Source organism: Amblyomma americanum, chromosome 5 (assembly GCF_052857255.1).
Source record: "Amblyomma americanum isolate KBUSLIRL-KWMA chromosome 5, ASM5285725v1, whole genome shotgun sequence".
Lineage (NCBI taxonomy): Eukaryota > Metazoa > Arthropoda > Arachnida > Ixodida > Ixodidae > Amblyomma > Amblyomma americanum.
This window is the reverse complement of record NC_135501.1, coordinates 66,744,024-66,771,900: the sequence shown is the minus strand read 5'-3', so window position 1 is coordinate 66,771,900 and position 27,877 is coordinate 66,744,024. Positions and strand designations below refer to the sequence as shown.

At 46.4% G+C, this 27,877-nt stretch overlaps 2 protein-coding genes across 3 annotated transcripts in view; one reads left to right on the top strand and one right to left on the bottom strand.

The window, feature by feature from the left end:
- LOC144132518 (luciferin 4-monooxygenase-like) overlaps positions 1-27,877 on the top strand; it is a 175,135-nt gene that overhangs the window by 69,740 nt on the left and 77,518 nt on the right. The gene's annotated exons all lie outside the window — the stretch shown is intronic.
- On the bottom strand, positions 2-26,280 carry LOC144134760 (thiol S-methyltransferase TMT1B-like). 2 transcript variants are annotated; one of them, XM_077667589.1, is made up of 5 exons: positions 26,126-26,280; positions 12,485-12,815; positions 12,118-12,400; positions 5,124-5,273; positions 2-427 (listed from the first exon to the last, which is right to left on the bottom strand). In XM_077667589.1, exons 2-5 carry the CDS (start codon positions 12,490-12,492, stop codon positions 191-193), a joined length of 678 nt encoding a protein of 225 aa, XP_077523715.1. In that variant the 5' UTR covers positions 12,493-12,815; positions 26,126-26,280; the 3' UTR covers positions 2-190. The 2 variants fall into 2 exon arrangements, with proteins under 2 accessions (XP_077523715.1, XP_077523714.1); XM_077667588.1 differs by having other exon boundaries at positions 12,118-12,815.

Genomic DNA, 27,877 nt, shown 5'->3' with positions numbered 1-27,877 from the left:
CTAAATAAAATATAAATATTCCGCCATATATGCCATATGTATAAGTTTTCGTTAAGGATGCATTAATAAAATAAAAACAAATTCGAGCTTTTTATCGCGTGTCAATGATATAGGTATATTTATTATTGGGGTTAGTTGCGGTTCTTCCAGGGCATCTTAATTCACCTGGGTCATGTTCCAAACGTGAACATCAGGCCATGGCAGCGCCAAATATGTGGCGATTGTAGGGAAATGGCATGTCCAGCAGCACAGCCTGGTGCATTTCAATGTCGGTAAAACCGGCTGCGTTGAAAACGTCGGCGCTTTCCCTGTTTATGTGACAGCCGCATGTTGGAATCCAGGCGAATGGCGTGGCGAACTCCTCAATACACCAAGCCACGCTGCCCTTCGGGTGTGCCACGTGATCGCTGAACAGGAGCAGCCCGCCCTGCGAAGGTAACAACCATAACAAGGGGCCAGCAGGCCAATTGAAGATTCGCACAATGGGCGCTCCAAAGTCTGCCGTCAGATACAAAGGCCTTACATTGTCACACCCATCTGGTACACACCTACTGCATTGCGTATGGTTATCGAAACAAAATTCATTTTACCTCATAGTTTGAAAACCGACGGAATATTTATGGTGCCACTTTTTACTTTCCTGTCGAGTGCGCAAGCCCAGACACCCTGAACGTCACCATGTAGTTCCATCTGACCGTTGCAGAAAGCGAGCATTCGTTAGCAGAACTTGTACATTTTTTATTTGGAATTGTGGGAAACATTTTTTTTTTTGTGCGGGAAACTGTACTGCCACAAGGTTGACATTGGTGGCCTACTCTTTCTACGCGCTAAAAAACGGTACCTATAAAGTAGTTTCTGCACTCTAAGCGACCGGTTCTGAGGGCCACAGCAGCGTTTCAAATTCCGGCCGTATTTTCAGTTGCTTTGCGCCATGCGGTAGGCCTCGGCGCTACTGTCAAAACAATTACTCATCTTACAAATCACCTAGGCATGATACCCGAAATTCAGCCGCCACTTCCCAATCCAGCAGGTATAAAAGTATCAAAATGAACGAGGTTGTTAGGATATCATGCTGAACGCTCTTTTGCTGCACCCATACCCTCGATTAATTTTTCACGATAGCGTATCGCCGCAGTGGTTAACAATAAGCACCGTTCGGAATGTAAATGACAAAAGTACATATAATACCAAACCTTGTCTACGAAATGAAAATCACGGCAACTCTCCAAACAAGAAAGAAAATCAAACACGAGTCGAAACTATATATGGACAGTGAGAGAAAGAGAAGAAAAGGCCAAGCAAGAGAGAACGACGAATTGAAAATGGCGTACATCAAGTAGCTGTGAAACGGAAATTGTTCTGTACGGCAGCAAAACGATCTAAAAAACGTAAAAACATTATGGTGCCAATAAAATTTGAATTCTGGTCGTATCAAAAGATGAAGTATAGAAGGCTTTATAAATACTGGAGAGTGGGAAGGCGCTAATTATTCTGGCGAAAGTTTTTTTTGCTGAAGCGTTTATTTTTATAACGATACGTCTAAACCTGCACACATAAATCTATGGATCTGTATTTGTCGAGTGAGAATGTCGATTCAATATTTGTATAATGTTTTTTCACTTTATTTTGTAGTTTAATTATTCTATACCAGTTAATACGTTAACCAACTATCTTTGTTTTATAAGCCTTGCTGTCAAGCCGCTGCCAAGCTAAAGGAGGCTGCGAATTTGTCAAGCTGTATCTTACAGCTTTTTCTGCGCCTCCGCTGTCTGTACCTTTTCAAGGCAGAAATAAATTTGATTTGATTTGATTTGATATGCATGTCACGGGACAGCACTGGAAGACTGCTGGCTGCAGCTTTTACTTCAATTTCCTTCTTTGATTGTAAATGCAAATTAAGTTCAATGTGATGACTTACAGTACAGTATTAAGGATCGCAACGGCTGAGCTGTGCGAGAGATTTCCGGATGGCCCGCTTTGCAAGCCTAACCACGATGATTTCAAAATGAATGAACAGAAATTACGGAACGAGCACACATGATGCAACAATTCTGCGAAATTCATCAAAACAGTTCTAGAGGGGCTGACAGTGGGCTACGGTGGTGAGGTGGCTGTTTGGAGGCCCTCGTGGAGAGGGGAGAAGGATGAGGAAACGGGTTGTTGGTAGCGGTTGGTGGGTGGGTGGGCAGAGTTTACTTAGGGGCTTGGGTGGGGATGTGAAAAGTGGATGACGCTTCTGGACGGCAGCTGGCGCTCCCATGGGGCCTTTGAATTCGATTTGGCGCCCAGTTGTTCGTTCTGCTGAAGCATGGGCTTCTGGCGGCAGCTAGCCTTCTGGAGGTAAGAGGTGGGTGAAAGATTTTGGGTACCCCTCCTGGAGGGTAGATTTCGTTTGGTTCATGGTCGGTTCAGCTTCAGACTTCGGGATATGACTGACGCCGTCTTTTTCGCATTGTGACACTGCTACTAATTAAAGAGTAAAAACATCGGTCGTGAGAAAGAGCAGCGTGCTTTTCCACAGGTAGGAAACCGTTAGGTGATCAAAATTAAGCATTACCGACTGCTTAAAGTTAGGCGCTGAAAGATGCGTAAAATCCCCTCCTCTACATCGGTTATGTGGCCAGGTGAACACATAACCTATGTACAGAAGTGGATTTGTCATGTGGGCTGGTGGACACAAAGTTAGGTGATCAAATGAAATCAAATTTTATTCCGCAACAAAAAAGTTACGCGGAGGGCAGGTAACAGCCTTGAGAAGCAGCTTGAGGAGCCCTGACCCCCTAGAATACAGGAAGCATAGAAGCGTGCGGATAAGGAGATAAGGAAATACACTAGGACACTCGGACTAAATACATACATGAGTTAAGCAAAATAATTCGAGGAGGAAACTACCAGCAAAAAAGAAAAAGATGTCACTGTATGGCGTCATTATACAAATGTTATACATACACGGTGATAATTGTCACCATCAAACAACTAATTAACTTGAATGAATTACTTACTTTTGATTGACTTGAATCAGCGGGCATGTTTATACTGACTTATAATAAACTGCACTTCTCCAACCAAAATTTTAACTTTAACCCTACGTTTCGAAGCCGACTCGGCTCCTTCATCAGGGGTGACTGAGGGCAGCAGCTAGCGTCTTTTAAGAATGAAAGGGAATGGGGGGGGGGGGGGTGAAAAGAACGGCAGCTGTGTCGCGAAACGCGCGGGGGAACGACACAGCTGTCGTTTTTTTCACCGCCCCCTCCCCTCCATACTTAAAAGACGCTAGCTACTGCCCTCAGTCACCCTTGATGAAGGAGCCGAGTCGACTTCGAAACGTTGGGTTAAAGTTAAAATTTTGGTTGGAGAAGTGCAGTTTATTATAAGTCTTTAAACCCAACCAGACTGGCAAATCTGTCAAAATGTTTAGTTTTCAATGTTTATACTGATAACTATGAGGTGGTCCAATTCCTACACATTTTAGTTTCGTATCAATCTAGCGGGCTTCAGTACCAAGGTACCCGCTTTCACATTTTGAGCCTAATCTGCGCATTAGCGCCTGCAAGGCGGTGACGTTCGGCGTGAAACTGTTCCTGGTATTACGCAGCGTTCCGTCTCCCAACGAGCGCAGTAACCGGTGAAAATGACAGTTGTTTCCCGTTCACTTTTGTCTCTCGAAATGGACAAACGCCCAACGCAACAACTGCGCTAAACCATGGAGGAGTTTCCCGCTGACTTCCACCGCTTGCATGCGTAATTACCCGAAATCAGTGGTAATTTCGGGACAATATCCAAGAACACGCATGCTCTTGTATCCTACGAAATGGATTAGCCTATAATTGCGACCGTCTTTTTGTTTCTAATATTAACCTTCACGCTAGCCGCAATGGCAAACACTGAAGCAACATTATCTTAGTTAATGATATGTCTGACAGTTACAGTTATCATCTCACTTTGTATACCTCTGGCATCCTAATTTGTATGGAGAGGTGGATTTTATGTACAACTAAGTACATAAATTTTATCTACCATATTATGTGCCACTAAGTACCACTTGAAGAAATCTGTAAAGCTTAACTTTGATGATCCTATATAAAGCTTCGTCCAGCCAATCCAGACAACAGCGCCAGCTCATCCGATGGCGGCCCCGGTAAAGTGAAGTGAAGCGTCGTATCTCCATCATCATGGCAACATTATTAAGCTGAAAAAAATCTCCGAGCGGGATTGAAACCTTCGGCCAAAAAAGAGCAGCTTTGTTTTCCACTGCCTTGCACAATTCGGCGGCCACCTTGGCCTGTCTTTCCGCGTGCATGTGGGGATATCCGTGATTGTTAAACATCACTGCTTCTCAGTCACCAAGTGCGCGGAAGTAAAGTTGATAACGGGACTAACTGGAGTTGCGTACCCCCGGATGCCAAACCTTTGCGCACAGGAAAAATGATGGCGAACAAGAAGATAGCAAATAATTGTTTATAGGTCGAGCTGTTTTTTGCCTTTTAAAGTTACGAACGGGTAGCATACGAAGTCACTGGCGTGGTTAATTTGACAGTCGGATGTATGTACTGCTTCAGTGCCTAAATAAAAAGACAATGAAAATCTTGACGTCACGATTTCCTTCGCCTCCTGAATCCAACTTTGTCGGAAAGTTGGATCTAGCACGTCGCAACAGTTTTGTGTGCAAAGAACTTGACTTAGGGAAAACTTTTGCACCCACAATATATGAACTCAGAAAGCAAGTGGCTGCGCCCAACGCACGGTGCCCAAAGCATCGTCTCTTATATTATTCTCATATTATCGTGCCACGACAATTTATAGGAGGAAAACACGCCACCCACGTGATAACTACAGGCGGAAATTTTTGTGCTGAGAACTGCATATCATCGCAGCTTTTTCCAGGGATAAATATTTGACGGCAACGCAATTTAAAGCAGTTTTTCATTTTTCTCAACCAATCTGACTGCACTGTACGATGATCACACTGCTCTTTAAAGAGGTGCGGTTCCAATGCAAGGTACTCACTGTGCTTCTTATAAGAACTTTCTAGCTTTGAAAGGCATGGGCAGGATTTGTAAGTAGTGCCTCTAACTATTAAACGTCTCCGTCCCCTGCTTGTTATTTTTGATCCGAAGTCTCACCTTGGCGAGAACTCGCTTGCATTCCTGCACGAGCTTCTGGCTGTTCTTGGCCGAACAAAGCACGTACGTCAGGAGGACGACGTCGAAGTGGCCGTCGGGCAGCATGCTCATGTCCTCACCATACCCGCAGATGGAACGTTCCAGCTTCACCTGGAAACAGTGGAAGATTTTTTGCTCTATCCGACATCTTATTAGGTAACTCCGTTCTACACGCCATTTTCACGCTTTTCTATTCACGTGAACTGCCTACCTCTTTTCTGCATGAGGCTGACGTATGTCTCCATCAAAACGATTCCACTTATTATGAACTCCAAAATGGTGAATATTTTTTTCTGCCCGCAAAATGCCTTTCATTGTATTTCAGCTTTCTTAATATGCATACTCGCTGTAAGAACAACTGAAAGAGTTGAAATTCGTGTGAGCCAAGTTAGGCCTAGTTCTTTTTGTCGTGTTCGTATGGACAACGTTGGGATGTTACGACCTTTGAAGCATCTGTGCAGAATTTGCGCTTGGTACAGTTGAGGCCAGTGGCTCTTTTTATTAGTTACTTTGCGCCTAGTGGATAGCCGAAACACAATTCCGGACGTTCAAAAAGCTGGCGATTCAGACAACATTTTGGTAGTGCCACACTTTGAGCAAATCCGGAAGAGATCCTGACACGCAGTAGGTAAATAGCTAGGCTTAGACGCATCTTGGCGCATTCTAAATCGCCAAGAAAGTCAGCAGAGTCCACACAAAACGACCCAAGTACAGTCTCGACCCAAGGACAGGGGGTTGCTTATGAGCTCTTTTCTCTAAATGGGCGTACAGCGGAATACTCTTAGTGGTTATTGCTGGTTGAAATGAACGCTGGAGATGCTTCCAAGAATGAAACCGACAACGATCAGGTCTGAACATCGTGGTGAAATACCTTAAGCAAATGGATCTGCGTTTATTGCAGGCGGATAAGGAAGATGGAAATGTTATGGAGTCGTCGGGAATCAACGCTACAAGACCTCTCGTGCGGTTGAAAGGACCTTTAAACTGACCGATGTCCAGCCAGTAAAGGTGATGTTAAGAGCAGTCGCCCTTACTAAAGACCTGGAATTTCAATGATTTGTGAAGACGATATAATGACTGCATGCGTGAATGTCTTATGATGTTTTTCACTAGGTTTGTCGCGCACCAAAGATGTGCGTTTTCCTTGCATTGAAATTTGGCGGGAATGTCGGCAACACATTCTAAGTTAGTGCCCTTTAAGCTACCTTTACATACTGTTGTTATTGATCTCTTTTCAACAATAACCATATGATAAAACCTTAGTTTTCCTTCAGGCTGGTGGGTTGGTACGTAGCCTTTGATATGTTGATGCCAAAAACCTCCTTATTTCTATTCGCAACAAAGAATTGTTCCTTGCTGTTATGCAATATACTGAAGATAACAGGTTCACGTCCTTTTCAAATGCAGCCTGCGTTTCAATAGGGAACTTTATGTCGTTGTGGCAAAGGTGTACAGTTTGGGAGTTGGTTGTAGTTTCGTAATAACGGTATCTGTATCGGCTCTTTCGTCGCAGAAGAGATAATCAATGTTTTTAAAGCAATAGCTTGAAGGCTCACGTTGAACGGAAAATTCGCCGTCCCGCTGGCAGCAGTTGAATCGGGAAATCCCAAATTGTTGGAAAAGATTTGACGTTAAACGTACAGCGTTGGAATTGCAAATTGAATAAAACATTACATAAATTTTGACAACTGAGTAGCACATAACTCGAAACATCATTACGATATGTAAGTGTAAAAAGTAAATCAATTGCGCTAGAAAGAAATTTGGGGTAATTATTCGGTAATGGAATCTCTGACCCTAGGATTGCGAGTCATGCACGCTACCCCTCGGTCAATCAGGCATTTTATTACGACCTGCTGAAAGCGGCGTGTTACTAGCTATTGTTTTCTGGTCTTTCACTTTTGTAGTAGCTCATGATTGAGTGCTAATGGTTGTGTGGGTGAACAGAAAGACACCAATTAAGGGAGTGGTAATTAAGAGCGTAGCAAAGCGCATGTCGGTGACAGCTGAGCGTATGCGAGCGACTGTATGCTTGCGTCAGGTGACATTGGTGTGTCATGTGAACTTGTAAAGTAGAGCACGTCATCGCGTAATATGCTATTGAGGCCAAGTGGAGTAGCTAACAGTACCCATTAACACTATCGTGTCATACTTTTAAAACCGAAGCTTAAGCATCCACGAAATTTTTCTTTTCGTGGTTTATCAAAGTATGAGTGATCGTTCTGATGAAGCAAAGGTCTATAATGTTTCAACATATGTGAACAACTTTTTATTGTTTTCATTGGAAACAAAGGGCATTTTTTTTATTTGAAACAAAGAGCATTTTATTGATTTCAAACAGGAAACATTAAAGTAACCTTACATACATTTTGTAGCGATAGGTACATTACGGAAGCATTTCGAGCCTTCAGCGTAGCGGGGCCGTAGAGGTGGCGGCGCCATCACGCTGTCATGTGGTGCGCAGCAGCTGCCGGCGGCGCGGCGCCGTGGCTGATAACGTGGTTCGTCACCTGGTTGGTCGCGTGACCAGCCAAGGGGTGCGGATCAGTTGCTGCTTGCGGCGGCGCTGCGCGCCGTCGAAACCGAGCTGCTACAGCTTTGCGCATACGCCGTGTCAAGTGGGACGAAGATTAAGAGGGAACGTCCAGGGAAACGGAGCGGCGAAAGACTGACTTTGCATTTCAACTCTGCAAGTTCCACTCGACAGCTGTAGTTAGCACGTCACTCCACGTTTAACCTCAGCTAAACTAACGCCATTTTTTCGAAATAATGGAAAATGTAAAAAAGCCTTCCAATTTACACATGATGCTGCGAAAAGTGCGATATTGCAATTTTTACACTTGCTACTTTTTAAAAAAAAATCAAGATTTTGCCATGTTTACTATCTGCGTGCACAGAAAGATTGTAGATCCTATGAGCCAGATCACTCTCATATAGTGAACCGACACCTTTACACCTCAGCTCTGGAAGCTGAGGTGTAAGAAGCTCTAAGAAGCTCTCAACTTCAGATTGTAAGGCCCTAAAAGTCAGGCTTTCCTCAGCCTTTTCTCAGGCCTGTAGTGAGATCGCGCTTGAATAAATAAGAAGCAACAAGAACAACAATACGGCTTTATTGTGAAAGAGATAAGGGAAATCGTTGCCTACTCCTAACGCGTGATCACAATTTGAAAAAGGTACCCTCTTGTGCAAGGTGCCGGTTTTTTTTCCGCTTCCTGTAAGGTTGCCGATTTATGCTTTTGCAATACTACAGAAAGAGAAAGATTAAACTTCCAAACCAAATATTCCCGAAATTATACAGAATGTAAGCAAGTCATTATTAATCAGGTACTTCTCATATATGCTGAAGTTTAAGCGGAGCAAATGGGCGCTGATAGATTGAGCGTATGAGGGAGCACGAACACCCAATCTAAAACTGCACGGGATGAAATCTGCCGCGTGAGTGTAACGATTGCGACGACCAGCCGTGCACGGCCCTTCGTGAGGAAACTGTTGGTGTAGATTAAAACCGTGGCACGTGTTTTCCGTGAAGTAAAAGAACCTTCTTGATAAAAAGGGGCGAGAATTGTGTTAGTGATACCACCGTATTTCTGCATACAAAGCTTTTACAACTATTTTTCTGGGGTATTGTACGTTACTTAATATATACGGAGGTCTAAAATGTTCAACGCACGCGGCCACTTCTGTAGGTTTTAAGCTGTTTTGTGCATTTTTGGCATCACCTTTTAAACCAACTTCTTTCTATTTTATGGCTTGCTACTGTCTTAACTTCAAGCATGTTTCTTCGGCCCTATACACTAAACATCATATTACTTTTCACTACCTTTTGGAGTTCATTGTTTGCTTTTATCAATTGTTGCATGGGCTTCTCAAACACTTTTTTGATGTTCACTTCATCTCATGAGCGTTGGAATCAGCCGCTTATATGCTGTGTGTGTCATTGAATAAAAAATCACTTGCAAGTAGTGCGTTGTCCGGTACGCACTTCTGAACTACCGCGGCTTTGTACTCGTTTGTTTGCCTTTTTCCCTCCACCTATATACATACTGTTAAGTTTTCTCGGAGCATTTTTATTTGGCGATAATTTTTTTACCGAAGAGAATTTTAATGAAAACCTTGAGTATCCCAACCAGATGTGTACCTTCGAACGTTTTGAGTGCTAGAAAGCAGAAACAGGAAGTGCAGCTGTGCAAGCGTGTCCATTATGGCTTTTTTATTCTGTGGATATGGGGGGTAGTGCGTCTCCATGTGACTGAATACTGGTTTGGATGCGATGAATGATGGCGGCCAACTGAAAACAGGTGGGCTAGGCCCGAGTGCCGTGCTTGGCTTCACTCTGGCTCGGCAGATGATCAGCGAGCTTAGCGGAGGAAGCGCTCTTCACTGGGCCTTAGTCCTTGCCTTAAATAAGGTATTTTATCCCTCCTACTCCTTTGTAGGCGTCGTTGTCTTCGTTTCAGCTCCAACACTTCTGATGTCGCGATATAGTATCTGATCATCATCGGCATTTCTTCACCCTTAATGGCTATTATGCTACCCCATTATATCTCAGAGGAGGGGGGGAGAATCCGTAACATATCACAACGGTCAATATAATGAGATGAGGTACAGAGTCAGGATGCACAAAGAAAAGAAACGAATCATAATAATGCAGTTCGAGAAATGAATCAAAATGTGAGCATAATAAGGACTGGAAATTCAAAAGAAATTACAACAAAAGAGACAAAAATAAAGCAACGCATTAAGTGAACAACCATCTGGAGCACACACAAGCAAAATAGTGATAATAAAAACAAAAGCATTTGCAGGACTCGTATGCTGCGCTTATGAGTTGACGCGATAGCGTACGCCGTTTGGTGCGTCACCTGATGCTGACGCGGCACATTAAAATATTTTAAAGAAGATTCTTTTATTAGGACAACAATATACACCAATACTTATCACCAGCAACCACTGGCTTTTCCTTCTGAGCAGTTTTACACCTTTGAACACATTTTTCATTTTTCAGTAAGGCTCCGAAACTAATGCATTGACTGGATCCTCAGAAACGGTAGCCCTAGACCCTGCAATTAGCACCACCTACACCTGACGACACAGACCTGGAGGTTGTCCACAACCAGGACGGGACGGAAAGAGCTTGAAGGTCTGCACATCAGGCGCCTCCTCCAACCCGACGCCATAAAAGACATAGCAGCCCCGTGGTGAGGAGAGTTCAAGAATGCTTCCAAAAAATACGCATCCAGAGTTTCGCTAGGAGAGAAGACAAGCTAGCACTAAATCCACGGAGAAGCACTAGCGAGTAGATGAAGACGTATTTTAAGTCGATGCAGCAAGACCTTAGCGGAATTTAGCGGCGGTCGCCTTAGTGGATCAAATTCAGCCAGTAGACGGATTAACGTTCGTTACGATGTGACAGCAGCGAATCGAGCAGAGATAGCCCTAGCGGCCACACACCCCGCATCACAATACATGCTAACGGATTCGCATACCGCGTCTGGTAACTAAATCAAAGTCAGGACAATGCCTCTCGCGGCTAGTATGCTAATTAAGAGCCACGACAGAGGCCAGGAACTAGAAAAAAACAATAATTAAGGGTACCAGGGCACCAGGGCATCGAATGGAACGAGAGGGCAACCGCCTCAGCCCGAGCATTTCTACCCCGGGCACCCTACAGGGATGCTGTGGAACCTTCTACTTCCCTGTACAACTTCAGAGACATACTTCAACACATCGGGCTGTTCATCAGTGTAACGCTCCCGCCGGACAAAACGTTTGATAAAGTGGAAGAGAGCTCCCTTCGTAAAATTGATACCAACAACTTTAATACTCAATATACGTTCTGCGGGGAGAAGGCAGACTTTTACCTCATTGTATGGGCCTGTCAGGGAAACAGGTGCATTAACAGCAAAAAGCAAACGCAGGAGGAATGGGAGGCAGTTCAGTACAGTTCCGACGGCACGGACAAGAAGGGCCTCGTCGCAAAAGCCAGTGCAGCAGTAGTAGGAAACGAATTTTTAGAACAAAGACCCCACCAGTCAAGACATCTTAAAATTATCAGTAAAGCATTGTTACCAACAGCGCCTAGCAGAAATCCAAATGGGGCTAATATCAAAGTTTCTAACCCAATGTGGGAAGGATTGCTATTAGACCGTTTCCTGCTTCTGTGCCTTTTACAGTATAGAGCTAGAATATATTCGGAAAAACCGCAACAAACAGACAAAGTGCACTGTTCGATCTGAGGGTTATCTTAAGCGAAAATTGGTGATTATGTTTTAACTTTTTCAAGAGCTAATACTTGCGATGAGAACAAGTGTACGGTTAGTGATTTTAAATAGACGACGTCCCAGCTCTCTTATCCTTACAGAATTGAATGTTTTTCTTTTTTGCCTGTATATTTGACATGCTTTAATGGTTTTCTATCGATCAAGAGCCACGTTTTATTGGTAATTTATAGTTAATTTAGAGGAAAGTGAGTGAAAAAGTAAGTTAGTTTATTGTACACTTTCAAATTGCTACCACTTCGTGAAATGTTGCAAGCGGCACGCTTTCTGTCGTTATTTTCAAAGTCATATCTTTAATCGTAACTGAAAGCGGGTACGTGCATAGTTGCACACATATATGAACTCTGAATTTATACCACGTTGCTGATATTTTTTTTTTTGTGCACGGTGATTCCTTATATCATGTGAACTTTCGCTTCACATGAATAGATTATTATTTTGATGGGTAGCAATTACCCTTAAGAAGTATACCTACTGTTCTATGTACACGTTCTATATATTTTATGAATCGCAAATGTACGTGGTTTTTCTTGTTTTTAAATATGTAGTGATTCCCTGCTTGTGCTCTAAGTTTTTGCTTTCACTGAAGGCCCAGTCAGGCGATCCTTGTTATTGCCCTTTGCCTGTCCAATATGACAACACTTATGTCATGTAAAAAGTACTAGAAATGAACCAACCTTAGGGTTCCCCGCAAGGTTCTTCTTGAAGGCTGCATCGAACTTTGTGTTTGGCTCCACCTTCCAGTATTCAACGGGACGTTTCACGAACTCCAGGTTGGGTCCGTATGCAGCGCCCACTTCCAACACGCGCACGGCACCACGCGACCTGAGCGCCGAGTTGTGCGACACCAGGGCGTCAATTCGAGAGAGAAGGGTTTTTCGCACTGGTTTCAAGCTTCTGCCCCACGCTCTCTCCCCCAGCGTGTAGATGGTGGCGAAGAAGGCCTCCTGAAACTTGTGGCTGACGACCAAAGCAGGCAAAAGTGCCAGACTAGTTAGGGCGCTCAAAGCCATGAAGGCGTGAGACAGAAAAACGTACACCCACTTGTGCATGGCGAAACTTGGTGCGAAGCCTTATCTCCAGCGCCTGTCGACCTGATATGCCCTGCCGCCTAATTTGCAATGGCTCACATCAGCGCCTTCGTTTCACACAACGTCTTCACGACTCTTGCTGCCATTAGGTCTGATTTTCTCTTCGTACCGAAGCGCGAACGTCATTTTTTGCAGTTTTTGCTTCTTCCTGTCTCTCCAAATAGGAGGCTCTGATCGATGCAGTACTGCGTGTGCTGATGTTCAAGTTCCGGATCTCACGAAAGTGGCGGTCCTGGTGTTCTCTTGCCTCAAAGATGTTTCCGTTACCTTGAAAGTTTGTGCTTCTGGAAAAAAAACATGTGAAAAAGAAAATAAATGTGGCTATCAGCAATTAACTAAATCTTTCGTTCAATTTACTCTTACAAATTCCGGCAATACAATTCGGTCTCTTTTAGGCTCAGTTCGTGAATTCTTTGTGAATACGAGATAGAACAGGACACGAAATGAACAGAACAGCTAGAGAAACTCATAGAGGAGCTCATTATAACACTGCAGGACCAGAGGACAGGTAGTCCGCCTAGGCCGCAGTCACCACCACAACAACTACAACAAGAATCTCTTGAAGAGCAAATGAGAAGCTTTATGAGAAACATGCAGAAACTAATGAGTATAACAAAACAGCGCATACAAATGTTAGATCAAGAATTCCGTTAGGAACGAAAACAGCCGCTAACGCAAAGAAAAACAAATGATGCTAGGAATAAACTCATAAACATCCGGCGCTTCGGAACCGAAAATCAAAGCATGACCCAAAGTAGTGAAAATTAGTCATGGCCAGACGCGAAGCATTAGACATTTGGCAGTGGAATAACAGAGGCTACCGCAACAAAGGAGGCCTGCTGCAACAATTCATAAACACACGATCGACCCCTGCGAAGTAATCGCGCTACAGGAGACAAACGTTATGCCGACGCTCAAGGGATATGCGTGCTATGAAAAGGGAAGCACGGCCATATTACTGGATAAAAACTCGTTGCCATAGCACACGACGAGATAGCGGACACTCGAATCGAAAACTTTGTGATAGAAATAGTCCCAAAAAAGAAAAAGAAAGAAAGCACCTTCATCCTAAATCTATACGGCCCATCGAGACAAAAGGACGGAGACTTTCAAAAGTAATTCCAAGGGGTTAGCAAACTAGCTAAAACCAACACCCCAGTAATTGTAGGCGAGTTTAACACGCGCGAACAGAGCTGGGGATACAAAAAAGAAAATAAAAAAAGGAATACAAACAAAAGAGGCAGCAGAAGTCACAAGCTGCACCCTCCTCAAAGATGAAAACCAACCAACGCGCCTAGGTAACTGCGTCAGCCCCGACATATGCCTCGACCTCACCTACGTTAGGGGAGCGAAGCAGGCAACGTGGGAGAATCTGCTGGAGAATCTGGGTAGTGATCACTACATTGCGTTTTTACACGCAAATCTCAGCAAAAAACATCAAACGCAAAATAGGAGCATCCCGGATCACGAACTGGAACGCTTTTTGGGAAGCATGAAAGCCATTGGAAGAGGGGATTAGATTCATTGAGGAGTGGGGCAACATGCTGAAAGAAATACAGCAACGGTGCACCAATGAAATCGAAAGAACAAAGCAAACACTGGAGGTGGACAACCGACTCCTCAGGCTATGGGAGGCAAGGCGAGGGCTCACCAAAAGTTAAACAACAAACTAAAAATGAAGATTGCTGAAGTCCCAAAGGAAGCAGAGGAATATGCAGCTCAACTAGCGAGGCAAGACTGGCAACAGTTTAGCGACTCTCTTAACGGGACTCTAAGCACAGCGCGAACCTGGCGTATCCTAAAAGCACTCCTGGATTCAACCAAAACAAAAACAAAAAACAATTTCTCCATTCAAAGACTGGTACACCAGTATGAAGGACCAGAATATTACCTACTAGAAAAAGTTCCTATCAAATGCTTCGGAAGTGACAACCCTGACGCCTACGAGGAGCGCTACCTAGGCAAAGAAAATCCAGTCCTAGACAAACACATCACCAGGGAGGAGGTCTACGCGGAAATCAGGAAGGTGACCCGAAACACGGCGGCAGGTGCAGACAAAATCAAGAATTCCCTAATCCGCAACCTAAGTGAAGAGATGATCGAACAACTAACCGATTACCTCAACAAATACTGGGAAACGGAGATGGTACCGGAAGAATGGAAGCCTGCAGAGGTTTTAATGTTCCTCAAACCAGAAAAGAAACTTCAGGTGGAAAACCTAAGACCGATCTCGCTCACCTCACGCCTAGGCAAGCTCTGCGAGCGCGTCGTAACCAAGAGGCTTCAACAATTCATGGATGAGAACGAACTCTACCCACACAGCATTTTCGGTTCCCACACCAAACTATAAACACTAGATATTCTGCTACAAATAAAGGAAGAGGTTCTCATCAACATCCCCTACAACGAAGAACACATACTAATGGCACTCGACATAAAAGGCAACTTCGATAACAGCAGCCATGAAGCCATCCTCTAGGACTGGATAGCCTGAACCGCCGAAAGGTGATTCATGACTACGTCAAAGCCTTTTTATTCAACAGAGCAGCAACAATAGGACTAGGAGAATTACGGACCGAGAAGTTCCACACACCCAACAAAAAAACTGCACAAGGGTCCGTGATCTCCCCAATCCTATTCAATATTGCTACGGTTGTGCTTGTGCTTGGAACGCTCGTGCTTGGTGCGCTCGCGCTTGGAACGCGAAGAGGACGAAGTGCGTTTCTGCGGCTGGGCTTCGCGTGCCCGGTTGTTCGGCTGCGTGGCTGTAAGCTGTTTCCCTGTAAATATATTTTTCCCTTTTGGTGTGCACATCTTCACGTTACATTATTGGTGGAGGTGCGGGGTACAGCCACAGCAAGCACGGAACTCCGCAGCGGTCGTCAGCTCGCCGGCTCTTCAACAATGACCAGCGAAGGGGCCGCTCCGTCGGCGTCCGCCAACCCGGCGTTCATCATTGCCCATCGGAGAGATCCTGGGACCTTCAACGGAACGGACGGCGTCGACGTGGAGGACTGGCTCGCAATGTACGAGCGCGTGAGCACACACAACAGGTGGGACCCGACCCTAAAGTTGGCCAACGTCATCTTCTACCTGACGGGCACTGCCAGGGTATGGTTCGAGACCCACGAGGATGAACTCACCAGCTGGGATCTCTGCAAGCGCAAGCTTTGTGACCTGTTTGGTAAGCCATTCGGGCGTCAGCTCGCTGCGAAGAAGGAGCTCGCATGCCGTGCACAAACGTCCACAGAGTCCTATGTATCATACATTCAGGACATATTAGCTCTCTGCATGAAAGTCGACGCCACTATGTCAGAGTGCGACAAAGTAGGTCACGTGCTCAAAGGCATCGCAGATGACGCCTTTAACCTTCTTGTATACAAGGACTGCGGAACGGTTGACGCAATCATCAAGGAATGCCGCCGGTTCGAACAAGCGAAGAGCCGCCGAATTTCTCCGCAGTTCACGCGGTTGCCGAATACGACTGCGACGTCGTCCTGTGTAGACTCGACTCCACCGAGCCGTCTGCCGACATCTGAGAGCCTGACACGACTTGTGCGCCAAGAAGTAGAGGCAATGTCCCCCGTTGCGTTTCATCCACCCGCAACAGACAGTACTCCAGCAGTATCCCTTATACAGGCTGTCGTTCGCAAAGAATTTGCCAATCTTGGGATTCAACCTGTTTGCTCAGTTAGTGCCCCATATGCTCGCCGCATGTCCCCGGAGCTCGGTTCTGAACGTGCATACTACCCTCGACGCAGCCGCAATCCAGATGAATGGAGAACACCTGATGACAGGCCCATCTGCTTTAACTGCTCCCGAGTTGGCCACATATCTCGACACTGCCGAAGCCGTCCGTCCTCGACCTACAGCCGCTACCCGCCGGGTTCTGCATATTCCCGCCGCTCTCCCTCGCCCTCGGAAACAACCTCTTCTGGCCACCACGCTCAGACCCCGCTTACCAACCGTTCGTCGTCACCTCAGCGCCGTCGATCTCCATCGCCCCGACCTCGCCGCCCTTCGTCGCCGGCCCCATATGCCCGCTCCCGGTCGGAAAACTGATGGCTGCAGCGTCTGGGGGTGATGCTGCTCTGACGACCCGACCAGAAAACCCTCCTTTAACTCTTCATGCTCATCGCAACATCCTTAACGTCGACGTGGACGGGGTCCCTGTTACCGCTCTGATCGACACTGGAGCGCACGTCTCAGTCATGAATGCTCGTCTTCGCCGTCGCCTAAGGAAAGTGCTCACTCCTGCCCCCTCAACTGTGGTCCGTGTTGCAGATGGCGGTATGTCTATTGTCGTCGGAATGTGTACTGCTCGTGTTTCAATAGCCGGCCGCCATACTTCTGTGCTCTTCACTGTCCTCGAACACTGCCCTCATGACATCATTCTCGGCCTTGACTTTCTCACCGACCATTCCGCCCTTATAGATTGCGCCACAAGCATCGTTCAACTCGCTCTACCTGTTCCTTCAGAGCAACCGGATCCAATTGTTCACCGACTGTGCACCGCCGACTTTGTCCGCCTGGACCCCGATGCCGCCACTTATGTCCGTTTCTCCTCTGTCCCGCCAGTTCCCGATGGTGACTACATCATTACTCCGGTTCCTGATGTGCCCTTTACACGCAGTGTTGCCCTTGCGCATACAGTTGTCACCATGTCGGCAAATCAAGCGTCCCTTCCGGTTCTCAACTTTGCCTCTTACGTTCAGCCGCTCCCACAAGGTATGTCGCTCGCCACGCTGTGCCCTGCTGCCGAATGCGTCGTATCGGCGGTGAGAAGCGTCCCACCCTCGTCGAACTGCCGCGACTCTGACGTCCCACCACCTGATGAATATGTAAACATGATTGCTGCTGACCACTTACCAGGGCAAGCTCACGACCTTCGGTATCTTCTGTCGTCTTTTCGCGACATATTTGACTTCGATGACCGCCCTTTGGCTCGAACATCTGTGGTCACGCATCGCATCAACACCGGTGACACAGCTCCTATTCACAGACGACCCTACAGTGTCCAGTACAGAACGCACCATCATACAGCAAGAGGTGGACAAGATGCTCAGTAAAGACATCATAGAGCCCTCGTCGAGCCCTTGGGCCTCACCAGTTGTGCTGGTTAAAAAGAAGGACGGCAGCTGGCGCTTTTGTGTTGATTACCGGCACCTAAACAACATAACAAAAAAAGACGTCTATCCACTCCCAAGAATAGACGATGCTTTGGACTGCCTTCACGGAGCCAAATTTTTCTCTTCAATTGACCTTCGGTCCGGGTTTTGGCAAATCTCTGTTGATGACAATGACCGCGAAAAGACGGCATTCGTCACACCGGACGGCTTATATCAGTTTAAAGTTATGCCATTCGGTCTCTGTAATGCGCCAGCTACCTTCGAAAGAATGATGGACTCCTTGCTTCGCGGCTTTAAATGGTCCACCTGTCTATGTTACCTCGACGATGTTGTGGTTTTTTCGCCCACGTTTACCACGCACCTCGAAAGACTGGCGAGCATTCTTTCTGTCTTCCGTAGAGCCGGGCTACAGCTCAATTCGTCGAAATGTCAATTCGGTCGCCGCCAACTCACCATTCTCGGACATCTAGTCGACGCTTCTGGTGTCCGCCCGGATCCTGTTAAAGTTAAAGCCGTCAAGGACTTCCCTATTCCCCAGTCGTCTACGGATGTGCGCAGCTTCGTCGGCCTCTGCTCGTACTTCCGCCGTTTCATCAAAAATTTTGCCGGCACCGCTCGCCCCCTGACCGACCTTCTAAAGAAAGACACCCCTTTTACCTGGGGCCCTGCCCAAGAGGAGGCCTTTTCTTCGCTAGTCGACTTACTCACCTCCCCACCTATTCTGGCCCATTTTGATCCGTCGGCTCCGACTGAAGTTCGCACAGACGCCTGCGGTTATGGGATTGGCGCCGTGCTAGCCCAACGTCACCAAGGGCAAGAACGCGTTATTGCATATGCCAGCCGCCTCCTTTCTACAGCTGAGCGAAATTACTCAATTACAGAGCGCGAGTGTCTAGCTCTTGTTTGGGCTGTAGCTAAGTTCCGACCGTACCTGTTTGGCCGTCCATTCTCCGTAGTGACCGATCACCACGCCCTTTGCTGGCTGTCTTCACTGAAAGACCCCACAGGCCGGCTCGGACGTTGGACGTTGCGCCTCCAAGAGTATTCTTACACTGTTCATTACAAGTCAGGGCGTCTCCATCAAGACGCCGACTGCCTGTCTCGGCACCCTGTAGAGCCGCCTGATCCTGGAGACAACGACCTCGGCCCGTGCCTCTTCGCTATCTCCGATCTGGTTAACATCGCGAACGAGCAGCGACAAGACTCTTCCTTGCGTATTCTCATTGATCGCCTCAACTGTGCCAGCCGAGATCCTTCATTGCAACTGTTCGTCATTCAGGATGGCGTCCTATACCGCCGCAACCTTCGTCCTGACGGACCTCCGCTCCTGCTAGTCGTTCCCCACCGTCTCCGTTCATCTGTCCTAGCGGAACTACACGACCTACCGACCGCAGGCCACCTCGGCGTCTCCCGCACATATGATCGGGTCCGACGCCGCTTCTTTTGGCCTGGTCTGTACCGCTCTGTTCGGCGTTACGTTGCCTCCTGCGACCTCTGTCAACGCAGGAAGAGACCATCAACGTTGCCTGCTGGCCTTCTACAGCCTATTGACGTACCTCTCGAACCATTCTACCGTGTTGGACTCGACCTTCTCGGACCTTTTCCGACGTCCTGCTACGGCAACCGTTGGATTGCTGTCGCGACCGACTATGCGACCCGGTACGCTATCACGCGTGCGTTACCAACAAGTTGCGCAACCGATGTCGCCGACTTCCTATTGCAGAACGTAATCCTTCACCACGGCGCTCCACACCAATTGCTGACGGACCGCGGCCGCTACTTTTTGTCCCGAGTAGTTGACGATATCCTCCGGTCCTGTGGCACGCAGCATAAGCTCACTACAGCTTACCATCCCCAGACGAACGGGCTTACCGAGCGCCTCAACAGGACTCTGTCCGATATGCTATCCATGTATGTCTCGCCCGACCACCGCGATTGGGACGTTGCCTTGCCTTATGTAACATTTGCTTATAATTCGTCGCGGCATGATACCACCGGCTATTCTCCTTTCTACCTTCTGTTTGGTCGGCATCCTGCGCTGCCATTGGATACATTACTACCGAGTTCTACTGCCTCGACCTCAGAGTATGCACGTGACGCCATCTCCTGAGCAACTATGGCCCGTGAAATCGCCCGAGACCGGCTCACCGCATCTCAGACCTACCAGAAGTCAGTTTACGACCGCCGGCATCGCCCAGTACACTATCCGCCGGGCTCACTCGTCCTCCTTTGGTCTCCTTCTCGCCGTGTAGGTCTCTCTGAGAAACTTCTACGTCAGTACAGTGGCCCTTATCGAGTTCTCCGTCAGGTGACCGACGTGACCTACGAGATTACACCTCTTCATGCTCCGACGTCGTCCACTAGACCTTTGACTGACGTCGTTCATGTAGTCCGTCTCAAACCATACCACACGCCTGCTACATCATCCACTTAGCACCGGGACGGTGCTTTTGCCGCCGGGAGTTATGCTACGGTTGTGCTTGTGCTTGGAACGCTCGTGCTTGGTGCGCTCGCGCTTGGAACGCGAAGAGGACGAATTGCGTTTCTGCGGCTGGGCTTCGCGTGCCCGGTTGTTCGGCTGCGTGGCTGTAAGCTGTTTCCCTGTAAATATATTTTTCCCTTTTGGTGTGCACATCTTCACGTTACAATATCACAATGATTGGTCTGGCCCGCAGACTGGAAAAAAATCGATGGCATACAACACGCTGTATATGCCGACGATATCACTCTCTGTATCAACCAAAGCTTCCTTAGCCAAAAAGAAGAATGGCTGCAAGAAGCAGCGACCTGCGTAGAAGATTACGTCAAAACAAAGAACCTCGCCTGCTCAACAAAGAAATCCGAGCTCCTTAAATTGAGGCGAGGAAAGCGCGAAGAGAGAACCCTAAATGTCATCCTGGAAGGACAAGCAATACCAGAAAAAGGTACCGTCAGAATCTTGGGGATGTGGGGGTGCAGAACAACCAACGCAGCACTCATACACTCAAATTACTGAAGCGGACAACGACCCAAGTGGCGCGCATGATAACCCGTGTATCACAGAAGAGGCACGGCATGAAGAAAGGAGACACGCTTAAACTGATTAGGAGCCTCGTAAACAATCGAATCACGTACTCCCTCCCCTACTTCAACTGCATCAAGTGCGAAACTGAACACGGCGCTACAATTACCAAGCGGCACCTCAACAGAAAAGCTGCTGGACCTCGGGTTACACAACACCTACGAGGAACTAAACGAAGCGCAAACGATTATACAGCTACAGACACTCCAGCACACTCCCGCGGGGAGCGCTTCTAACTCGGTTAGGCTACGGGGAGACAGCAGAGCAACGCAGAGGACCGTGGGAATACCGTATGAGTACTACAACTCAATTAAGGTAGCCCCACTGCCGAAAAACACAGACATCAACCTACACATGGCCAGGAGAAATGCCAGGGCAAAATACGTAGAAAAATATCTAGCACCCAAGGCAACCACGGTATACACAGACGCCGCGGTCTGCCCCATACCAAGGGGAGCAAAAGAACAAAAAATTGTCGCGACAGTGATAAGCTCAGATCTTACAGAAATCACTTGCGCGTCGGCAAAGGACTGACGGCAAGAGAGGGGGGAAGAAATGGCTGTTGCTCTAGCGGCCGCGGAGGGTTACCGTACCAAAAAGTCTCTTACAATATAAACGCACTCACAAGAAGCCTGCCGAAACTACATGAACGGCAGAATAGGGCGCAGAGCACTACAAATCCTCCGCTCATGCTGCTTCAAAAACCAGATCAGACACACCCTGTTCTGGATACAAAGGAACACCGAGATCGCGGGCTACCAAGAGGCCGACAAGACCGCTCCAGGGCACACAAACCGAGCGGTCTTAAACTTCGACTCGAAGAGCCCATAACGGTAAGCCCAGGCTTTTCAGACATACTAAACTGTTTCAGAGGGATGAGGATCAGATACCTCCCACCCCGCAATATGCTAAACCAGCACGAAGCGGTGAAATGGCGGAAACTGCGAACAGGAACATTCCCAAATCTAAACACATTAAGCAAAATATTCCCCACCCAGCATAGGAACACATGCCTATGGTGCGGCGAAAAGACAACCCTATGCCACATCACATGCGAATGCAAAGAAGACAAATCATTCCATCAGCAAGGCGGAAATTTGGGCGAGTTGGTAAGTGTTCAATAAAAAAACCAGTTGATAGTCAACGCCTGTTTGTGCTAGTCCTTCGTCGGGTGTCCCGTTCGTGTTGCGCTGAGAGCGAAAATGAATCATTCCATCAGGTCGAAAATCCGAGTGCGCAACGGTGGAAGAGGGCGCTCTGCAGCCTCAACCCATGCACAAAACGGGAGCTCATACAGCACGCCCGACGAGTAGCTACCCTCAGTGGAGCCCTGGAATGGGGGCGCCAGCCCTGCGAAGACCGAAGACGCCATCTGAAGATGGAAGAGCTCAGTTGGACCGCTAGATAACTGTACTTAGAGCAATAAAGTTTTTCCAATCCAATCCAATCCTGAACTAGGGGCTCCTCCCAAGAAGACTCCCAAAAACTCTAGGAGCAGTGCATAAACGTTTTCTCCCTCTCTTATAATGCTGTAACATCAATGAAACTTTAATAATCCGAGAAAATGAAACGAGTGGCACGGTTGGTGTACTGATTCAACTTTGTTGATAAGGTAGGCGTGGTACGGATCACAAATGGCCGATGCATGCTCTACTTTCGGACGGTAGTTAATGTGATGTACTGTACGCAAGTTTCTTTGCATCTGAAGGGTCTTGTTTAAGCTTTCGCTTTACAAAGCCAAGCCACCAGTTAGCAGAAGCTTGAAAAAGGTTAAATGGTGACGTTATGATAGGACAGGAGAAAAGTCAACCCCAAGATATTTATACGCACTGGTAGGCTCTATAATCTTGCAAATATTTGTTAAATTGTCCAAAGCTCCTAGACCTTGTTCCTAGACTTATTCATCACAACTATTAGGGAAGAATTGCAAATGGCATCCGAGATAATATCAGCGTTCAAATGCATGTACACTTGCTTTATAATCACTTAACACATAAAACTAAAGATTGTTTTTACGGAAGCTTCCGGCTAGCTTTCTTAGGAACCTAGCACCATTTTTGTGGATACACCAGCAAAAATGAACCAGGATGCTTTATACAGTACGTCTGATCTCCAAGAAATATATAAAACATTTTTTTATGAAAGCTTTTCATATGAAACAGTAACTCAAGCCCCAAAAGATCGAAAGCCATGGTTAACGGAAGAAAGACTGAAAGTAATTCGTATGATAAATGCACTTTACCAACAAAAATATCTATTCTTCAAGTGTTCTCAAAATATGTAGAGAAATTATTAAACCATGACAGGACTAGTTTGGCTTTCCGAAATGTAAATTTACGGGATCAGCCATATTGACCAGGAATTAAAGTATCGTGAGGTTCATTTGAAAAACAGGTAAGGAAATTAAAGATGGTCCGCTGCCTTTCTTCGGAGGGGCACACGCCTCTCCGAACGGGGCTATTAGGCAATGATGGAGGAGGCGATCGATGAATGCTGAAGATCAAACGGGAAGACGAAGACTTATATTTACATGAATGTACAAGAGCAAATTGTGCGTTACAAAAACTAAGACTGACAACTTCAGTAAATGTAACTGAGCCACTAAAGAGGAGATGTGCAAAGCATGATCAATAAGTTAGACAGGCAGAGCAGAACGGTGTGTCTAAAAACTAACATGCACAAAACCAAAGTAATGTTCAACAGTCTAGCAAGGGAACAGCAGTTCACAATTGCTAGCGAGGTGCTAGAAGTGGTAAAAGAATACGTTTCTTTAGGGCACGTAGTGACCCCTGATCCAGGTTACAAGAGACAAATAACTAGAAGAATAAGAATGGGGTGGAGCTCAAATGTCAGGCTCTCTCAGATCATGAATGGCAGTTTACCAATATCCCTAAAGATAAAAATATACAAAACCTGTATCTTACCGGTACTCACCTACGAATAAGAAACCTGAAGGCTAACGAGTAAGGTTCAGCTTAAGTTAAGGACAATGCAGTAAGCCGTTGAAAGAAAACTTATAGTCGTAACGTTAAAAGACCGGAAGCATGCAGAGTGGGTGAGGGAACAAACGCGGATTAATGGCATCCAAGTCGAAATCAAGAGGAAGAAAGGGGCTGGGCAGGGCGTATAATGCGAAGGAAAAATACCCGACGGTTATTAGGTAACAGTGTGGATTCCAAGGAAAGGCAAGCGTAGCAGGTGGCGGCAGAAAGTTAGGTGGGCGAATGAGATTAAGAGGCTTGCGGGCATACGAAGGGTACCGCTGGCAGAGCACAGAGTTCATTGGAGAGACATAGGAGAAGCCTTTGCCCTGCACTGGGCGTAGTCTGGCTGATGATGATGATGAGCCTAAAGCAAGTGATCTAAAACGGAGAAACACTCGACATTACCTTTCTTATCGACCAAAGATTAAAGCCTGGGCACTTGTAGAAGTACGTGCCAAGCAAGGGAGCCTCTAGCTAAGCTAGACAAGACGGGGGGACCTAATGCTTATTCTTCCATTTTTGCATGTTTCACAAAGAAGTTATGGCGGCCATGTTTGTAGGCCTATCCTACTAGTCGCTACCTAATGAAGCTCTAATACAAGGTAGCCGCAGCAACTGAAGGTTCCGCACAACCTCGAGCCCAGGGCAAATAGACACATAAAGGAAGCATTCCGGACTCCCTCTCCACACGGACTCCTCACCGTCTTAATGTCCTTTTCTCTTCTTTCCACTCTGCACGTGCGTCTTCGCGCCGGGCTTGACGCCGCGTCAGCCTGGTGCCACTACTCAGAATATAACGTGTCCTCGCTAACTGACAATAGGATGGCGGAAGCAGGAAATGAGCCTTCCGAAGCTTCAGTGCTGGCAATAGCACCTGCAAACGAAAGGGCACCTCGCGAAACTATCCAGGTGCTCGCATGTTTCCGCGAAAGGGGTAAACGGGTACCCTGGCGTGATCTGCTGGGCCTCCAAGGAGTCCTCAAAGAGTCTTCCTCCGTAGTAGCGACGCTCTTAAGTCGACAATGACTTACGCGCCTTAAAGGCTACACACTCTTGCTATGTAGTTTGATTATTCGAAAGCACTTGAGCAGTTAAACTAAGAAACGCTGCGTTTAAAAACTTTAAAATTAAGGTCATCGCAGAATTTTGTGGCGGCTTCTTCGAACACACCTTGAGCGCTGCCAGCCAATGCTCCAAAGTATTGCAACTGTTTCATAAAGAAAGAATCTCGTCAAGAAAGGTGCTCTGGGATAATGACAGCTAAAATTTCATCGGTAAACTTTAAAAAGTAGCAGATATTACATACAGGGTTCGCTTTCTTTAGCCTTAGGGGCCTAAAACATTTATAAAATTTTGTTATTTCGTTCATATCTAACATATTTTCTTCTGGTAAGCAGCACACCAGAATTTTCAACGAGCATTAGGTTGAAGAAGCCCATAAAATTTGTTCCCATAATTACTGGCGTTCCATGCGATGCCCGCACGTACCCTTTTCTGAAATAATTGACAAAAACACCTGTCAGGGAACACTACAAACGGTTAAAATTTCGACCTTAAAAAAACAAGCAAATTACCAAGCAACTAGTTCTCGAAAATCTGTTCAATTTTCACCTACACAACCTGATGATGAATAGTACTACCTCGTTCCTGCAGTAAGAACGCTCGCGAAATGCTACGATTTCTGGTTCCCCACATGCCTAAATAACTATTTATAACAAATTTAAGGTGGGTGTTTTATTCTTTCCAATGATGCGTTAGACTTCGGAATGCACGGATCACCGCGTGATAGTCGCGTACGACTGCTAAATAATTTTCATTTGAATTTTCTCTGTCAAGATTTTTCGGTTTCAACAACCTAACGATATCTGTGACGTGAAATTGCCGTTCAGGTCACGTGAGACACAACAACCCTGCATTATAAACGCTAATGCGCAGTTCCAATTCACTATAGCACTTAAACCAGCCTGAATCAAGAACTGCAAAAACGAAAAATGATGTATGAGCAACTATATTGCCGCTCTTTTCGTGCTTCACGTGACCTAGAGGTTACCTTCACGTCACAACCATTGTTCGCTTGATGAAACTGCGACCCAAAGAGCTCGTAGAAAAATTCAATCATAAATTATTTAACGGTCGCGGGAGATTATCACGGGTTGATCCATGCATAGTAGTGTCTAAAGCATCATGTAAAAAAAAGAAAGCACGTAACTAAAAATTTGGTGCCTTTATTCTCACGTAATCCTTGTGAGGCTCAAATGGCAATCTAGATGTTTACGAGAGGATTCGTACACACCTTCTTGCTTTAGTTCTACACATTAAGTTCTAGCGTAATACTTCAAGGCACTTCAAAAGCATTGCAATGCGCTACTGGTACATGGTGTTTCTATTGTGCTTTCATTTGAAAATACAAAGTTTCTTACCTTCTTGCTTGCCGTTGAAACCGACTGCGCTTTATACAGGGATCCCGTTCCCACTGAAGCCTCGATGAAGCGTAAAACAGCCCCTTCGCTCAGGACGGCGCTTCGCTACTCGTGCTGCCACGTATCTCCTGGTCAGTCATCGTGGCATGCGATGAACGGTGCGCACTAGAACTACAACTAACCCGCCGCGGCGATCAGGTGATATTTTGCATGCCTATTAAATATTCATGTCCTCCCTTGGTGAGCTGATCGTACCACGTGGCTGTTAGCCAAACAGGCGCGTGTTATGGCAGCGGCACTTTCCACTTTCTTGTAGAGTGTGAGGGCGACTGATTGTCTTTCTGCAGGACGCCGAGTGAAAAATGGAGCTGTGGTCACCACGCTATAGCTCTGCGAGGGCGCTGGCCTTTTTGGCAGGCGCAGTGCCACTGTTGCCAGGATGTTGCAAAGAATTATTGTGGATTAGCCTCGCTAATCCAGGATATACAAAGCGAAAGCGAGATTGAGGTCTCCACTGACCCACGCAGCCGCTTGTGCGCCTTTCCTTTCGTGAAAATGAACGGTCTTAGCAAAGTTGCAAACGCGAATGAACCCTAAGAACGCCGTCAGCTCACTTGCTTTGTTTGTTTTCTGAGGAAAGGAAATGGCACAGTAACCTTCTCACATATCTGGGTGGACACCCGAACCACGCCGTAAAGGAAGTGATAAAGAAGGGAGGGAAAGAAGAAAGAGAAAACCGATAATTGAAAGTTGAATTTTGAGGAAAGGAGCGGCGCTGCGAAGCGACGGAACACCTGTGGCTCGGCGCTACTAGTGGCGGATGCGCAGATGACTTGGGAGCGAGAGAAAGAAATGCGCCGTGTGCCCTCACTGCTCCTCGCGCATGCGCCGCACAGCTCTCCAGGAATCCCGCGAAACTGTTCTACCTGCGGCCAGTAAAGCCTTCGCTTTAAAACTTTTTCGGCCACCCGTTGTTAACGCGGCCGTGCCAGTGACGATAAATTTTTTTGTTCTGTATTTAATCTGCGCTCCTATTAAAATATTCGTCCACAGGGTTTTCTATCTTTTCTTTTTTTTAGCAGGAATTTATCACTTTCATGAATTTTTTTTTACGTTGAATAGACCTCTTTGTTTCTATATCTCGACCTGTTTTATATACGGGGTGTTTCGCCCAAGGATTTAATCAATTTTTAAAAATAGGACTTTGGAGTTAGAAGGTTGCTTTTTCAACATATCATTTTCAGCTCTGTTTGTCAGCAGAATTCACCTAAGATGTGGTAACCAGAAGGCTGGTTAGCTAATAATAAATACTTAAGTTTTTAACTATTATGGTTAGGCTACTCACTTACGGAGAGGCGTGTAGGCCACCGCAAATAATATCTATGACAGTTTTTAGAATTTCGAAGACGTGGTAAACCTCGGCGCTGTGGCCCAACAAATTTCGGTTACATCGCAGAAAAATAAATTTGCTCTCGATAAACTTGTAGGCAAAGCAACTGATCCCAATCCATGTATCTTGTCGAAAGTATCTTCTCGAAATAGCCAAGATTTGTTGCGCCACAGCACCAAAGGTAATCGCATTTTCAGAATTCTAAAAACTCATCTGGATATTGCTTAAGGTGGGCTACACGCCTCTCCGCAATCAAGGAGTCTAGCGGTAATAGTTGAAGTTTAACTACTCAATATTTGTTAACCAGTGAGCTAGGTAGGAAGTCTGCTTTATTCTGATGTGCTGCACCGCTGACAATGCTA

Bases quoted from the DNA above. Each gene is read 5' to 3' on its own strand.
- LOC144134760 (XM_077667588.1), bottom strand. From the start codon at position 12,492: ATGCACAAGTGGGTGTACGTTTTTCTGTCTCACGCCTTCATGGCTTTG. The intron at 5,274-12,117 runs GTTGGTTCATTT...CACTGTTTCCAG, and splicing joins ACCTTGCGGGGAACCCTAAG to GTGAAGCTGGAACGTTCCAT. The intron at 428-5,123 runs GTGAGACTTCGG...TTACCTTCGCAG, and splicing joins GCAAGCGAGTTCTCGCCAAG to GGCGGGCTGCTCCTGTTCAG.